This window comes from Sinocyclocheilus rhinocerous, unplaced genomic scaffold (assembly GCF_001515625.1).
Source record: "Sinocyclocheilus rhinocerous isolate Xijiao unplaced genomic scaffold, SAMN03320098_v1.1 scaffold1054, whole genome shotgun sequence".
In the NCBI taxonomy this organism is placed as follows: domain Eukaryota; kingdom Metazoa; phylum Chordata; class Actinopteri; order Cypriniformes; family Cyprinidae; genus Sinocyclocheilus; species Sinocyclocheilus rhinocerous.
This window is the reverse complement of record NW_015654511.1, coordinates 49,090-67,888: the sequence shown is the minus strand read 5'-3', so window position 1 is coordinate 67,888 and position 18,799 is coordinate 49,090. Positions and strand designations below refer to the sequence as shown.

General features: G+C 34.6%; 1 protein-coding gene across 1 annotated transcript in view; it reads right to left on the bottom strand.

The window, feature by feature from the left end:
* LOC107717398 (glycine receptor subunit alphaZ1-like) overlaps window positions 1–7,113 on the bottom strand; it is a 49,777-nt gene extending 42,664 nt beyond the window's left edge. The window contains exon 1 of the mRNA XM_016524128.1: window positions 6,342–7,113. Within this exon, the coding sequence (XP_016379614.1) occupies window positions 6,342–6,388 (47 nt within the window). The 5' untranslated portion in view covers window positions 6,389–7,113. The remainder of the gene's footprint in view (window positions 1–6,341) is intronic.
* Window positions 7,114–18,799: the final 11,686 nt, after the last annotated feature.

Below are 18,799 nucleotides of genomic sequence, written 5' to 3'. Positions count from 1 at the left end.
TTTCATTTCAAGCTGACGTTAAATGCTGCCATTTTCAATACTGAACAACTGATTCAAAAATTAGCTTTGGATTTAAAGGCAATTCAGAGAATTGTTTCTAAACACATTATAAATGTGAACTATGTAGTACTGAATTGTGGAGTTAGACCGTTTAACAGTTTTTCACCAGCTTTCCCCTGAGTGGGCGTGGTTTCAGCGCTGCCAGAGGACACGCCCCCAATGTTTGAGAGCAGAGAATACTGCTTATTTTTTCAAAATTTTGATACCTTATTTTATTTACTTGGCTTTTTTTTATCATACAAATTTGGTTGGGTGGTTAATAACAAATTGTTCTGTGGTGTAACAAACTCAAAACACATATTGCTTTACACAGACTTTAAATCTCCAGAGCTGAAGCTCATTGACTCTAGAGTAAAGGAGAAGCCATGAAAGAGCTATATGAACATGGAAATGAATCAAGACCTCGTCATACAGTATCTGTGTCCTCATTAGCATTAGAACTTAATTAGTGATAATAGGGTGCATGTCTGTCGCTTTGACACCTCAGTGTTCACACTAAATGTCAGGTCACTGTGAGTCACATGATAACTTATCCCACGGACTTTTTAGCCTACGGCCACTTTTAGTGCTTCCATAGGGCTCTTTATCTGCCCTACATGATGGACTTTAATATGTATCGACTTGTTCAGGTCCTCCCACATACGGCTGAAAACTCACAGGAACAATGGACTTTTTTTAAATATATAGCATCAGTGCATCTGACAAAAATGGAGGATAATAATCATAAAATAGCCTGTGGTACATTGATTTCATCTAAGTCCTTGAGACATGGTCCTCTTCTTGCCAATTTCATGGGTCTTTCTTTGTGGGGATTTTTTTTAACCAGCCACTGAATCCCGTTTGGCAGCATATCCATTATTCTTTCATAGCCATTGACTTTCTGCGTCACCAGCTATCCTTTGTTTTCAAAGTATCCAATAGTCAGGCTTTTTCTGTTCTTGCACATCATTATTCTTTTTGCTCATTAACATTTACTGGTGTCTGGTAACTATTAAATTGGAGAAGTGTTTGGCATTTAAATGTGGATACATCACAGGAAAACTTCTCTTGGAAGTGCTGCTCCACATCTCTCTTCTGGAGGTAAAAATGTGTGATTTGTCCTAAGAAAACCTAAACAAAAAACACATGAATCAAAATTTTTATCAAACTCTTTTATTTTAACACATGCTGTTTTTTCTACGTATTGCTGTGTTTTTATTACGTTGCTTCAGGTACGTATTGCGGCGGTTCCGAATTCAAATATCCGGGGACTGTCTCTAAAAGTTAATGTTCTATCGTGTTGGAAATATGCCCTACACCAAACCCAACCCTAAACCTACCCTATAGTGTTAACAAATGCAAAACTGATATAAAAATGCATTTGTTTATGCAACCGTGCCATTTGAACTTACTTATGTGCAGATTTGAACCGTTTTGTCGAACCGTAGTTACACGGGAGCTGGATATGTGCGGTGCTAACGTTCAAAAGCATCAGTTTTCAAATCTCCCAGCATATTAAAATTGTTTTGAAGTCATAACATGATATTCTTCAAGTAATTGTGCGAAAATTACGCTTTATTAATCGAAACTCTGTAAATGTGTGTGAAAAGGAATAAAAGGTGTCGGAGTTTTACTGCCTCTAGTGTTCATTTCTTTTGGAAACTGCAGTGATATGTACTTATTGGTACGTATTTCACATCTCGCGAAAATGTGCCCCCGGGTAAGTTTTTGCCATGAGACCAGGTTGTGTTTTCATCAAATAAACAGCATAAGAAAAACGTGACAATAAAGCGTTTGCTATTTTGGTATCATTGAGAAACTACTACAGTTTTTGTTGTTTTGAAATGGATTTTTTAAGAAAAGTTTTTTAAGAAATGTTTGTGTTTTTTTAATTTTTTATCAGTTTTTGTTGGTTTTAAAAGTCTATATAGTTGTTATTCAATTTTGTTTTGAGTTGTTTTAATACATTTAATACATTGAGCTGAAATGAAGTTTTTTTTTATATTTTAGTATATTACAGTTAAAATGTATTTTATTTTTAAGTAACGAATGTTACTTGTTACATTACTTAAACGTAACTGTTTTATGGTTTTAGTTTTAGTTAACTATAATAACCCTGCAGTAGAGATCCAACAGCTCAACTCTGTTGATGTAGATGCAGAAAATAAAAAGATTTTACATCGTTGCAAAAGATTTATACTTCAAATTAATGTTTTTTAACATTCTATTTATCAAAGAATCCTGAAAAAAAAAATGTATCACAGATTCCACAAAAATATTAAGCAGCACAACTGTTTTCAACATTGATAATAATAATAATAATAAATATTTCTTGAGCAGCAAATCAGCATATTAGAATGATTTCTGAGGGATCATGTGACATTGAAACTGAATAAATTACATTTTAAAATATATTCTAATAGAACATTTATTTTTAATTGTAATAATAGTATTTCACAGTATTTCTGTTTTTATAATCCAACGTTATTTTCCCAAAACAACAAAAGGAGACTTTCTATTTTGTTCTATTAAATCAAATGTTTTATTAGTCATTTCAGAATACTTATTTTTTCCAGCCTTAGTGATATATACATATATATATTAAATGAAACGCGTGAATTGTCTCTCATTGTGAGAAACCCATTCCTTTGTGTTTACTGTAAAATTTTCCAATGCAAACATAATAAGATTAGTCACGGCATGCCAGATTATTGAGTCTCTTCCAGAGCCATTCTCTGTCACTATAGGCTCTTTACATGAACGCGCCATTGGAAAAAATCTTTGTGACAGTGTGAAATCTGAGGATACAGTCTCTATTAGTTTTGCTTCCCTGCAAATCCATCTAATCGCAACCAGTAGCTGGATACATAACGTGGGCTTTAAACTGCATCTTTAGTAATTAATGGTTTCACTAATCAAGGCAGCGCTGAACAAATGAACCTTGATCGATGCAGGTCATGGCAGTGGAGAGGGCCTGATCCTTCTGCTGATGCAGCAGGAACCAAAGTAGAGCATCCTGCCAGCAAATATATGCAAACAACCCAGAGACCTGCATACTTTAATGTGAGCATCCAACCACTGATGAACACAATCCTTATTGATCTTGTAACACCCAAGAAATTTCAGACCTCTGGCACCAAAATGCCATTTCTTCAAGCTGCTCTTAATTTGTCAGTGTGGTTACAGAACTGAAGGACAGAAGAGAACATATCACAATAAGCCCAAAAGTACTTTTTTTTTGCATGTATACAACAGACAGAAATGAAAGGTGGTGGATCCAAAATCAAAATGAGTATTGCTAGTGACGGGACAGTGCTATTTGTGGTACGATCCTGTCTTTGATTATCAATGATGCATTAGGAGTAAAACTAATGTTTACAAAGAAGACTATTTATAGGCTTTATATCTTCAGATATTGAACTAGCCGTCCTTCCCCTCATTTACAGTACTTCCATTTTTAATGTGAAAATCAGCGAAAAGCTCTAAAGCAGAGCGCAAAATTGAGATCATATATGCATCCGCTTATTTCACTGCTGTCACTACCTGTGCATATATAATTGCCAGAGAGACTGAAACTAAACTCTGATACTAATCTCTATTAGCAGATATTAACCCTTGAGGCAAGTGCAATTTTTAATCGCTGAGCTTTTAGCAGCAATTTAACAGAAAAAGAATATGCAGTATGCCCTAAAGCAATGCAACTACACAGGGGCAGTGGCACATCTGGGTCTTCATGCAAACCAGAAGAGATGACATTATAAAAAAATAAAAAAAATAAATAAATAAAATGACACAGGGAACAGAGCGTCATTGGCACAGCACTACAAAAACAAGTGCTTGCTTGGTTACATTTTATATTTTTTCTGACTCGGCCTGAACAAAACCTACAAGCCAAGCATTTATTTTAATTTTTTATTTTAATGGGATTTGATGACATCTTTTACTTTTAACTTTTATTTTGTACTGACATTTCAGTTTCTTTAGTCATTTTAGAAAAATAAATATTTTATTATAGTTTTATTATTAAATATTATATTTATAGCTTTATAGTTTAAGATTATATTATATAATTAACATATATTATATTTTTATGATTAAATATATTATAATGTTTTTTAGAGTTTATTATTTTGTATTATTAGGACGTTTTCTCAAATGTTCTTGTAATATTTTAAGTAGCAATTTTGTAATATGCAGCTTTCGTTAGGCTAAATTAAGGATTATTTAGTCATATTAAATAATGTTTTTGACTTATTTAGATGTTACCACAAGAAGCACATTTTTTACAGTGCATATAAACTACAAGCACACTGCTGCCTCTGCCATTAATTGGATTAGCCATTCACGGCTTAACCTGCATATTTTAGTGTGATAGTTTGATGATGACTTAACATCATGTCTGCTTTATGCATGTGCTGTATTTTAATAGCTATGCCTCAGTGACATCCATACAGCAGCCTCTCACGTGACAAAATGTGCAAGCTAATATGGAAATCAATTACAGAGATGCAATTCATAGAGCAAATTATGTTTGTGTACAATTTGTATTCGTCAGTGGCATTAGCATTGACAGAGAGATCAATGTCTAGTAATAAGTCTGCATGTGAAATGAGCTTGGGGTGTTAGGCTGAGACTGGGAAAGAGATATCAATTAACAGGCTCTGCAAAGTTCAGCAGCAAGAGCTGAGACTGCAATATCCTGATTCTAGTTCATTAACTAAACACTGGCCATAGAACGCAAAATAATTACTGCAAACCACTGGCAAGATAAGGTGAATGCTTTTGAGATACATTTATTGTTATAGAGGATTCTTATATTTGAGATAATCAGTGTTAAGATAGAATAATCCATATGTGGACCAGCTCGTAATTGCATTATTCAAAAATGAATAAATCTGCATAAACATGGGGGCATAACGGTGGTGTAAAACTTTTAGAGGCCTATACTTTGTCATATAACTGCACCTCAGTCATTTAATGCATTGTTCCTTGAATGAACGAATGGATGATAGACAGACAGACAGACAGACAGATAGATAGATAGATAGATAGATAGATATTATTATTATTTTAAAGAAATATTATTATTCAAATTATTATTATTAAATATTATTATTATTATTTAATAATAATAATAAAATAATAACAATAATAATATAAATTAAATAACAATAATAATAATCATAATAATAATTATTATTAATATTTAATTACGTTTTTATCATAATTTTGTCATAATAAACCATAATTTATGCTGGGAATTTTTTTTTGGGGGGGGGGTTAGAGGTTCTGATCCGCTAATTAAGGCCATGAACACCCAAAGAAACAGGGAGGGGGACTTGAAAGTATTTATTGCTAATACATAATTATATATTTCAGTATCGTTTTCAAATAATGTTTCATTAACAACAAAAGTTTGCAACGCGCGCTAAATGTAATGTTCGAAAACGCCATTGCGCTAGGACGTTACCATAGCAACAGCAGCCTAATCGTTGTCTACCGCTAATAGAACATAAATATTGTCATTATTATTTTTTTATGATTTCCACATCACAAAAATATTACAAAAATTGTTGTTTAACAACAAAAGTTTGCAACATGCGCTAAATGTAATGTTCGAAAACGCCATTAAGCTAGGACGTTACCATAGCAACAGCAGCCTAATCGTTGTCTACCGATAATAAAACGTAAATATTGTCATTATTTTTTTTTTTTTATGATTTAGACATCACAAAAATATTACAAAAATTGTTGTTAGGCCTATGTCTTTAAGACAGCTGACTATATCGCTAACTGCGATACGTGGGTTGACAAAGACAGTTTGAGCGGTGCAAGACGAATCTCAACCCATAACAATCAGAACATTACTGACAGAAATTATTCATTTAAAAAAAAAGTATTCTACTAAAACGTTTTAATAAATAAATCGCACAAACTTTTTAATAACACTGCCTCATTCATTACAGGTGCCTACATGCCTGTTGATAGCATTCTATTCCTCAAATCACCACTAGTGTTCGCTGTTTAGCCTATTTTAAAGGGAATCCTTTCCATTTCTGACTTGGATGCCTGAATGACACTGAATTATGACTTATTTTTAATTAGCAGACATGAGATTACAGTAGATGAATTAGCAGGCCAGCGAGTCAATCATTACTTGAAATGATCATACCTATTTCCTTAAATACAACATTCTGAGCAAAATAAAAAAAATAATAAAAAAAACCCTATATCGTTAGGAAACAATAGCCTAAATAGCATAAAAAGAAAACACTCCTGAATTAAAACAGCGCGATACGTACCTGAAAAACACAATAGTTTCCCACAAATAAATCCCGAGTGCGAACATTGTGTCAGGTTGGAGATGAGTGGATGTAGTTCGCTACAGCTCAGTGCACCCTACAATTCCTTCTTCTCTCACTTCTGAGGTGAACAATTCGTCCTTTGCTTGTTTCGGATTCCCAGAAAGGCCAAACAAATCTCAAGAGCATGCAGACGAGCTGGTCATCTTCCCGACAGCGGCTGTGCAGGTGAAGCGGAGCTCCAGTTTCACGCGGGTTGCGGAATTTCAGGTGGAAGCAGCGCTGTGAAAAAACACTCAATGAGACAAATTCAGATGTTCATTCCGGACGACCCATAGCAGCATTACATGCGCAGTCGCCAAAATATTCAAAGACGCTCCATCGCAAACATTTAAAACATCCGAAACTATGCACTATATCTCCTCAGAGCGCCGGAATGTCTCCAAAGTCATTGGAAAAATATACATACGCGTCTGCTCTTTTCCTCCGCGCGCCTTTTTACGCGCATCCCAATGAACAAACGTGCCGCTTTCGAGCCACGCGTTAGTTTTTAGCTACCTCTGGCTGAGGTAGCCTGATTTAGTGCGTTCTTGTTTCCCAGGGGTGAATTGTTAGTGCTGCATGAGGCTACTTCCATTGTCTGGTCCAGTTAGGAGACGCTGCTCATTTTTGGTTTCAACGTTTTTCTTGAATCCTCGTCAGAAAAGCCCAAACGCTGATATTTCAGCACACAGTGCCTGTTCCATCGCTCATAAGCCCCTCAGCCCCACTGTATTTCTTGCTGCAGTCATTTACTAAACTCGAAAAGCACCTCACACACGCTCAACACACGCCCACATGCTGCTGTCATTGGTCTGAATGGCACTCCAGACAAATGCCTCATCCTTGGATTGGAGATGCGCACTGCCATATGTTGGACTTTGATGGCTACACTGTTTTGGGGCAGTATTTGTGCATTTATGCATGGCACAGTTTTCACAAACATACTACAAAAAGGCATTGCAGGGCAGAGAGCTGCTGCGCCTATAACTCTGTTCGCGCCACTGCCAATTACGATGTTTATTAAATTGCTGAAGAGATAATCAGTACCTAAAAAAGAACGAGTTTTGTTTATTTTTAGGCAAAACTTTAAAAGGGTATAATAAACAACTATTAATTTTTATCCATTCACCTTTTGTATGGCATGTTGTGACAACAGGGTACAATGAAATCATCCATAAATGACCTTTTCAGCAAAATATGAACATTAAAACAATCATGAAACAAACAATTCATAAACCAGCAAAAATTTATACAAATATTAATAATAAGTAAACACATGCACTACAAAAAGAGATGTTAAAAATGACAGTTTTTAACTTTTAGAGTGTGTTTTAAAATGGATCTGTCATGTAAGGCAATTTAACACACACTTGTGTCATTTAAACACATTGTTATGTGCTACTGAAAATTACCAGAAACTGCAAATTAATGCATTAATATAACCAAAATATAAAACATGACCAGCCATTTGTAATTCTACAAAATCAAAACGGACAGGTGTAAAAATATGTAATTTATGGTCAAATGTTGTCTGGGTAGGGAACAATGTATGCACACTGGCACATCAGAATGTTTTAAATCTCAACTGCATAAGATGATTTGATGGCACAAATGCTTTGTAATGTTCTACAGCTATTCGCTACAATACAGTATACATTAAAAACTGTTACCAATATCAACTACACTTATGGTTAACTGAAACAATCATACACAGTTAAGACTAGTGGATATCATTTCTTATAACATAAGATCAACGTAATCTCCTAAAGTCATAAAGTTAAATCAGACAACAAAAACATTCTAAATCTGTCAATGACAGTTAATAAAAAAAAAAATACATAGAAAATTTGTAATTTTGCTTCATAACCAAAATGCATTTGTAATGCACTAGCTATTAACAAAAGTATTCATTAAAAATAGTTACCAACATCAATGACATGGTCTGATGCTCTTCCAACTCCATAGTTGTGGAGCAATATTAGCTCTAGGCTTGAAGTTAAGGGAAAAAACAAATACATTGCAGGAGTTTCGAATGCGCTAAGGCATCATTACAAAAATAACAGTGCATGTAAAACATACCGGTACAAAATGAATTTGAAGGAATGAAATTGCAGGTTTAACACAGCAATGATTTTCAGACCTTCTTCAGGTCAAGTCATAAGTGAATATATGAATAGAAATCTATTCACAAGTGAATATTTGTTATAACAAATTATCCACAGGAGATGTGTGTAAGTAATGAGTTCACACATGCATATCTGTTTGGTCTTCCATTCCGTCTATAAGAGATGCAACATCCCTCCTTTCCATGGCAGCTTCAGCTTTCAACTTCTCAGTCTTTCCATCTGTTCATTTTTCCAAACTCAACATCCAGCTTAAAGAGGGAACAATATTCAAAATCAACAGTGTTACTAGCAATATCAGAACTTATGCATTGTCTATTAAAATATCTTACGAGTGATATAAAATATCGTATGAGAAAATAAATAATGAGTGAACTGCAATGAGATCTACCAGAATTGACATATCAAAAAAGCACTGGATTTTCAGCCATTGTGGGAGTCCTCTTTGATATCCAAAAGACCTATTTCTGATGTACATCTTCTCCATTGCTGGTTTAATTGAAGGGATGTTCTCTGTACAGGTAAAATAACTGGATGCGAATGACACTGGAAGCCAAACACATTCAAGTTACAAATGCCCGCGCCCGCTCTCTCTTGAAAAATAAGGTGGGAAATTAAAGGCCACCTGACAACAGTCAAGGAATGCAACAAACAATATTCCTTCAGTGTACAAATCACATTGGACTGTTTGGGACATTAATTAGACATTACTTACAAATCCATCTCATTTTAGTCTGAACCCGCAAAGATGGGAAAGTGGTGACTAAAACAACTTTTCAGCACTTGATGGGTACATAAGAACAGAGCAGAGCAAAATCCATAGACACAGAATTCCAGACAGGCATGTACAATATCAAAACTGTTATCTGTTAGGGCAAAGACAATCGAGTAAAATTCAGTGCGGTCCAATATTTTTGGAGTTTATATACTTACAATTCATGCTTCTCCACCAAGTGACAGACGCATACTTTGACAAGCAGTCTCCTGGCCTTTATCTTAAATGTTCCCATTTTCCTGTGTTCCTCAGTTATCACTGCTGCTTTGCTTTGAAGTAGAGAGTGCAGGCCGCCCTGTTCATTTGGCACTGGAACATGCTACATTAATGGAGGTATAGGGAGACATGCTGGCTGTTAATTTAAAGCGGTTTAATTTTTTTTACTCCTTTGATTCACAAACTGGAAGATAAAAAAATTGTTGCCTATTGGAGTTAAAAATATACAGTGGGTATAGAAAAGAATCAGCCTTCTTTAAAATAATCACATTTTGTTGCTTTGCAGCCTGAAATGAAGACGGACACAGTTTTTGTTTAATCCAGCTGTATTTACAACTTATAACATCCAAGTGAAATGCATAACACTGACATGTCAGAAAAAAAAACCCAGAATCACTGAGTTGGGAAAAGGATCACCCCCCCCCTCCTAAAAATGACTTGTTAACTCAATCAGGTTTAGCTAATCACCTTCTCAATGGCACACAAAGCCATTTGAGTTTTAACTGTGATCAGCTGTGGTTATTTTGATCAGCTCAGCATGAAAAGAGCTTTCCTGGAGTATTGCAGTACTTGGTAGTGAAACTGAAGCAAACAATCAACTATGGGTGGCAAGGCACTGTCAAAAGATCTCCGGGATAAAGTTGTGTGTTAAAATCCAACAAAACGTGTGTCAGAATGCTGTCAACACAACAATGTGTGTTGTTTTTTGACATGTGTTTTTGCAGTGTGTAACAACTTTACAACAAACTTTACACTTTCTTGTTAACTATACCTTTATAATTTAGTTGCCTAGTCTGCTAGTGTGGTTTTACTGAGTTCAGCTAAAGCCAAAAATCAATATAATGATATTTGAACGTTATTTTGAAGTTAGCATAATGTTCCTGCAATGTTCTTTCCACCAAATTCTATCACTAGCTTCTAGTTTCTTTAATATTAACAGAATTTTATTTAGAGGTTAGTATGATGTTCCTGAAATGTTCCTTCAACTAAACTTTAATTAACAACTCAACATTTTAGGATGTTGATCTGGAACATTCAAAGAACGTTAAAATGTCTGGTTTCTAACAGAACATTATTTTAAGGTTAGCATAATGTTCACTTCTTTAACCAGGTACAACATTTAAAGAGAATGCGAACTTGAACAGCTATCTGCAAATAGTGTATAAAACTGCACATTTTCAAAACACTGGTTAAAATGGTGAATAATGGCATAACAAAAAGAGTATACAAGTTTCATATTTACGATTATAAAGAATTATAACTTGACAAACAAAACATACAAAAATGTGCTTAATCATAGATCTAACTTAGAAGACAGAATTCACAAAAAAACTAATTTGAAAGGGTTTTGAACTAGACATTTATAACTGAACCACAAACCCTTTGCTGGAGAAAACATACATTGGTGTAATTGGACTTATGAGTCAAAATTGTAGTTACTGAGATATATCCCATGTGACAACTAGCCCCGGCCTCCCCCTCAGCATTCCTGCAACACACATCAAGAGTGAAGTTCACTGCAGCTCAATGTCACTTCACTGCAGGCATAATAACATGCATGATGTTTGCCAGCGCAAATCTGCGAGTGTAAAAACAAACATGACGTAATCATGTCAAACGTGTTTCAAATACAGTCAGCATCCTTGTCTTTCTACCAATGAATACGCTACCTGAGAATAGAATAATTTTGGTTTACTAAACGTTAAATATTAAATATCTGTTATATGTATATATGATATCTTAAAATGTTGTTTTAGCACAGAAGCATTCACTGTATGAGTTGGGATCTGTAATCAAGTGCAGTTTGTACCACTTGTATTTGTTTTTACAGAAATGTGACTCATAGATGTTCTGCTTATCTCTGTCAAACTCTATAACACCTTGACGGCTCTAATATTTCACAATGAATAAAGAGTCTGGAAATTCAGTTCAATTTCGTTATCCATGACAACATAAACAGAACAGAAAGAAGTGATTAAAGACATCAACAACTCAGCGGCTGAGACTGAGACTAGATTCGCCCGTTCTACATTGTTCCCACTGCCATTGTTGTAAGTGGGCCAAAACACTGACAGAATTGAATAATGTCAGTTCAGGCTGCTTTGAATATACACTCTAAAAAATGCTGGGTTAAATACAACCCAGTGCTAGGTAAAATAGGGACAAACCCAGCATTTAACCCAACCGCTGGGTCAAAACAGCCCAATTGCTGGGTTTGTCCCTATTTTACCCAGCACTGGGTTGTATTTAACCCAGCATTTTTTAGAGTGTACTATATTAAAACCTTTGAATAGGAAGTTAAGATTAAAGTGCTATATACCATGCAAAATTGCTAACACAAGCATTAAATGCTGAACAGGATGACAGAATGACAGGACTAATGCAATAAAACACAACTTTAAAATGTTTATTTTATGAATTACCGGAGAGCCATTTTACTGTATATAGGATAAAATAACAGATTCTTGCACTTTTTTCCCATTCTGACATTAATCTATTAATAAAAGACAAATCATAAAAATGCATTAGTCAGATACCAATGAAGAAAAAATGTCTAAAATATACTGTAACTAAGCACTGAATTAACATATCTAATTGATATCTAATGAGAAAATGCTCCTAATTTAATGCAGTTGGTTTCATATGATCAGTGTGACGAATGTCGATTTTCAGTGGTGCTATGCAAACGCCGTCACTTATTGTTCAGGCACAGAAAGCTCTTACTTTCATCTCACATCTCCATCAGTGGGAGGTGAATGAGCTGACTGTATCATCTAGATCAGTATTTCCCAATCCACGGGCCACGGAGTACCTCAACACTGCACATTTCTTTTGAATGCCTCTCTTAGGTAATGTAACTCGGTAAGCGTATAGTATGAGATTACTTTACATTAGAAATGAACTTTCAATAGCTAACTGCGTCAGTAGTGATCATTAGCCTACACTGTAAAAAAAATTCTGTAGTTTTTTCAAAATAATTTTGGCAGCTGTGGTTGCCAGAATAATTTTGTAAAAAATACAGAAAAACTGTAAACACATTTACGGCCAAAAACTGTACATTTTACAGTATAAAACTGTAATTTACAAACAAGAAAATTTGAATGTAAACCAGTAAATTCAACAATGCACACTGCTATTAAAATCTGTTTTGTACCTTTAACATACTGACAACCACCATAATAATGCAGGTGGTAAAAGAGAAAGCCACATGAAGAATCAAAGCTCATCACAAGTAGCTTCGCCACAAGCAGAAGTATATACTAATATATAGAAGGTGCACAGAGTCATTCATGCAAACACAAAACACCATCATGGTAACACACATGATACTTAAATAATGCATTAAACTTTCATTAAACAACAGAAGATGTAACATAAAGCCCAAATATACATAACTAATAACAAAAACTATTAAAAAAACATGATTATTTAAACAAAATACTTTAAAATGTGGAGGGTCATGCAGGGAATTCTGGGAATATCAGTTTACAGTTTTTGACTGTAAATTATACATTTATTTGTTATTTTTACTTCTAAAAACTGTAAAATTAACAGCATTTTACTGTAAAATTACATGAAATGTCTGGTTAGATATTTTACAGTTTTTCCCTGTATATAGTACGGGAACTTACTGTTAACCTATTAACAGTTTTTTTCCGTAGCGTTTTTACAAAATTTTACAGTTAAAATTACACTTATTTTTTACAGTGTATATACCTTTTAAATACACAGACAGACAGATAGAGGCTAATGAAGGGCCAAACAGGAAATAAATATATGAAATCTGAATATATAAATGTATATGTAGTTATAATTCTAAATATATACAGAAAATGTAAAACATAAGTATGTAGTTATAATTCTGAATATATAAATAAAACATCATCACAAGTAGCTTCGCCACAAGCAGAAGTATATACTAATATATAGAAGGTGCACAGAGTCATTCATGGAAACACAAAACACCATCATGGTAACACACATGATACTTAAATAATGCATTAAACTTTCATTAAACAACAGAAGATGTAACATAAAGCCCAAATATACATAACTAATAACAAAAACTATTAAAAAAACATGATTATTTAAACAAAATACTTTCAAATGTGGAGTGTCATGCAGGGAATTCTGGGAATATCAGTTTACAGTTTTTGACTGTAAATTATACATTGATTTGTTATTTTTACTTCTAAAAACTGTAAAATTAACAGCATTTTACTGTAAAATTACATGAAATGTCTGGTTAGATATTTTACAGTTTTTCCCTGTATATAGTACAGGAACTTACTGTTAACCTATTAACAGTTTTTTTCCGTAGCGTTTTTACAAAATTTTACAGTTAAAATTACACTTATTTTTTACAGTGTATATACCTTTTAAATACACAGACAGACAGATAGAGGCTAATGAAGGGCCAAACAGGAAATAAATATATGAAATCTGAATATATAAATGTATATGTAGTTATAATTCTAAATATATACAGAAAATGTAAAACATAAGTATGTAGTTATAATTCTGAATATATAAATAAAACATTTTGAATATATACATACAAATATAATACAATACAAATCCTAGTATATAAATGTAAATCCTGAATAAATAGAAGAAAATCAGAATATATTGTTAAAACGTATAAGTCAATATAAATGTAGTGAGTATAGTTCTAATTATGAATATATACAGTAAATGTAAATCATGGGTATATAGTTATAACTCTTGGAATATATAGATATAAGTCTGAATATATAGATTCAAAATTGAATATATAAATGTAAATCAGTATGTATAATGTGAATATATCTGAAATCTGAATATGTAGTTATAAGTCTGAATATATAGAAGTCCAAAAATATAGATATAATTTTGAACATGTGAATGTAAACTGAGTTTAAAGTTATAATTCTGACTAAACAATTGTAAAACTGAGTGTATAATTATAAATCTTGAGTAAGTAAAGTTATAATTCTGATTATGTAAATGTAAAACAGAATTTATATTTATACATCCTAAATCTATAAATGAAAATATGAGTATCTATTGTCTACATTTCAACATAAATATATCTTTATTATCAGCCAGTAGTATAGTATAGTATAGTATAGTATAGTATTTGTAGTATAGTATCTGCTATTACTGATGAACTAGTCGGGATGCTGTGTTGTGAATATTGTTAATGTTAAGGCATTTCTGTAAGCCCCCAGCCCACCCCTCTACCCAAATGAAAAGTGGGCTTTTGTAGTGGCCGGTGCATCACTATGACTTAATCAAAATGACTTATGACGGTCCTGAGCCTTACACGGCCCAATACAGTTTTACGAAGCAGACATGGGGAATATTCTAGGTGTAATCAAGGATGTGTTTCCTCTAGAAAGGCCATGAAATGAAAAAGATGAAAATGTGTTGTATGCTTCATCATAAACGAGAAGCTTTTTCAGTAGGAGACACAAAGGCTGCACAAACTCATAAGATCAATGTAGCGTGCTCATATTATCTCTCTTGATGAAACAGCTTGCTGGTAATCATCTCTATACTATACATGTGGTTCAGCAGCAATAGAAATGCACAATAAAACATCTTTTGCATGCATTTACAGCCGATAAATTAAACTGGTAAATAATGTGAAGAGAGTGATGTGACTTACTGACCTTTGGTGGTACGCTATTCTATTCAGCTGGTGTCAGACTGACGTATAATCTTAAAGGAATAGTTAACCCAATGAAAAATTTACTCACGGCCATTCAAGATGTAGATGAGTTTGTTTCTTCATCAGCTCAGGTTTTGGAGAAATGTATCATTCCATCACTTGTTCACCAATGGATCCTCTGCAGTGAATGGGTGCCGTCAGAATGAGAGCCCAAACAGCTGATAAAAACATCACAATAATCCACACCACTCCAGTCCATCAATTACAAGAAACAAATTTATCATTGAAGTGTTTTAACTTTAAATGGTCGTTTCTGGCAAAAATACCAGTCCATAATCCATAATAACACTCCAGTGAAAAAGTCCATCTCCTGTTGTCCTCTCACATCAAAATCCACTGACATATTAGTTTAGATCTGTTTTGGACTTGTAAACTGCACTCGATCTGTGAATATTTCTATCCTGATGCAAATTTTTTTTCACTGGAGAAAGCAATATCATGGATAGAGAACATCTTAATTGTGGATTTGTTTCTTACAAACATGCAACTTTTCGCTTCAAAAGATGTTAACTGATGGACTGGAGTGATGTGGATTACTTGTGGATTATTGTGATGTTTTTATCAGCTGTTTAGACTCTCATTTTGACGGCACCCATTCACTGCAGAGGGTTAATTGGTGGGCAAATTATGTAATGCTAAATTTATCTTTCTTCTTGCTTTTTCAGCAAATGTTCATTTTTGAGTGAACTATTCCTTTAAAAATAAAGAACCCAAAAGAACCTTTTATTCATGGAACGGTTCTATGGATGTTAAATGTTCTTCATGGAACCATCAATGCCAATAGGAACCTTTATTTGTGTACCCATTTATATTCATTTAAAATGAGCTGGAAAAAAGCTATCCTTTGGGAAAAATGTAGATGTAATTTTGCTCAAGCGTGACTGAGGTTCCCTCGCTTTCTGTCTAGCCTGATCATATTAAAACACAGACCCATTTTAGCAACACATTTCGTCTCTGTATACAACAGGATGGAACATAACGGTGATCATTCATGCTGAATGGGCACACCTGTGCCCGGGATCGCGTGTCTAGGAGCAAGGATGCACTGGAGAGCCAATGCTAGCAGGTCACACATGCCAATTCTGGGAACTGTCAGCGATTTTTCAGCCCTCGCTGCTGCATCGTTGCCGATTTTCCTGAGAAGGAACACCCTGCTGCAGAAACGGGACGAGAGACAATTTGGCTTCAGTTTTAGGGGAATTATGTGTCTAGCATTTGTTATGGGGATGATAAATCCACCTGTTTCTGGAGTGAAAGAGCACATCCTCTGGTTCTCATCCAGGCTCAAAATGATCAGCGGGAGTGCGTGTCGCTGATGCCGTGTGACAAATCGGCAGAAGCCGATGCGAGATTATTTGTCTGTTCCGACAAATTTGTTTATGCGTTAACCATCACGTCTTCAGAAGTATCTCATGAATATGAAGGGAGAAGAGCTGGCTTATTAATTTTAACAGGTGCTATTTCAAAGCATCCACATGTACTGTTGTCGCACACTTAAGATAGCTATGAAACCACTCCCTGACCGCAACAGCCCTAACCTTGACTGATGGCACAACCGCCTCCGGCAATCACATTAAAAGCCGCATTTGTTCATATTCGCACAGGGAACCACATTTTGCAATCTCCTTAATTTAGCCAGACTGATAAATCGCAGGGCTGGTGCTTTACTGTCACAGCGTGTTACGTCCCCAGCATTGACTGCCCTTGAAACGAGCACTGTCCTATTTCAAAAATAATACTAGTGATGCATGTTTTGAGGTTGCAAAGACCTCTGAATTTGACCGCTTGGGGTGATCACTGCGGGAATCTGAAAATCTGAGGAATGGACAGCGTATTAATTAATTAATTAATTGTCATAACTGATGTTTTGATACCAAGGACCCCCACATATGATGATCTATTTGCAAGGGATCCCCTTCTTAAATTATAAAGGCAGCTATAGTTTTGTGCATAAAAACCCATTTATACTGTGTGAGAAAAATATTAAGTGTTTTCTATAAATAAATAATATTCTTTTGAACTTTCTATTCATCAAAGAAACACGGGGGAAAAGTGTCACATTTCCACAAAATTGATTGATATTATTGACAACATTGATAATAATATCAATCAGTATGATTTCTGAAGGATCATGTGACACTGAAGACTGGAGTAATGATGCTGAAAATTCAGCTTTGATCACAGAAATAAATTACATTTTAAAATATATTCAAATAGAAAACAGTAATTTTAAACTTTCACAATATTACCGTTTTTTATTGTGTTTCTGATCAAATAAATGCAGCCTTGGTGAGCATAAATGTCTTCTTTCAAAAACATAAAAAAAATCCAACCCTGAATTTACTGAACCAAACTTTTGAACATTGGTGTGTTTTATTAATATTAATATATTAATATTGCTCGCATCCCCTTATAACTCCAAAGTTTGAAACCCCCTGCTCTAAATGCTAAATGACAAGGATCTGGAAATATTTAAAGAAAACAGATCAGCAAAACACTGAAAAGGCCTTATAACAACACTTCTTCTTGGTGCCTTTATGGAGAGCCCAACAGATTTGTAACACACAACTATCTGTTTGTACTGATAATATCCGTGCCTCCACTACCCAACGTATGAATGTCAATGATCAATTTCATTCTAGAGAAGAGAAATGAGAGTGTCTCTGTCGTTAATTGCGCTCTTAAGGTGTTAGGGTGAGCCTGCTGAGTTATTGAGCTCTCTACCGCTTCAGCAGAATCAATGATCAGGGAGAGTTCCTGCAGTGTGTCAAGGTGGGGAGATTATGACAGTTAAGAGAGAGAGAGAGCTGGACAGAAAACACCTTGTAAGGTACCTAAACTACATGGTGGTACTTGTAAATACAATGAAAGTTTTATGGTTCTCCTTCCCACCACAGTAGGAGTTTATTTCCAGTGGGCTAGTGTAATATCCCCCCGTCCACTGCTAGATGATGACCTCTAATTTGAACTACAACTAAAGCAAAGGGAATGCAGATGAATAATGCATAAGTCTTGTCTGCTGGTACTGTTGGTCTGAGACGAATGCAATTACACGTCCCTCAGGAACTAAACTAAAGTTACTGTATAGGGAGGATTCATGTGTGAGGAGTGGAGTGTCCAGAGTGAAAAAGAGACATACTGTAACTGTTCAGCTGAGGTCAAAATAGTTGTTTTAAATGATCCATGGTGGATTTTTAGTGCATAAATCCAAAGCAAATTAAATCAAGTCTTAGGTCATTAGTATTTTCACAAAAAAATGGTTTTAAGCCAGTTATTTCTATCTTTTGCTGTAGTGTGTCAGTAGGAAATATCAGTTTACATTTCCAAACATTCCTTTTGCCAGTAATTGTAATAATCCAGTGAGATTTTTGTCTGACAACAGCCAGTGCTCCACACAGAGATTTGATTATAACCACAGCTTTACTACAAATATCATGGTTAAACTATGGTTAGTGTAGCAAAACCCTGGTTAATTTGTGGTTACCATGGTTTAATAGTAACCATGTTTTTGTTTTTTTTAGGATCACTGCTTTAGGATTAACAGTAGGCTACTTTAAATAGTTGCATGTACTTGTTAGATCAACAAGAC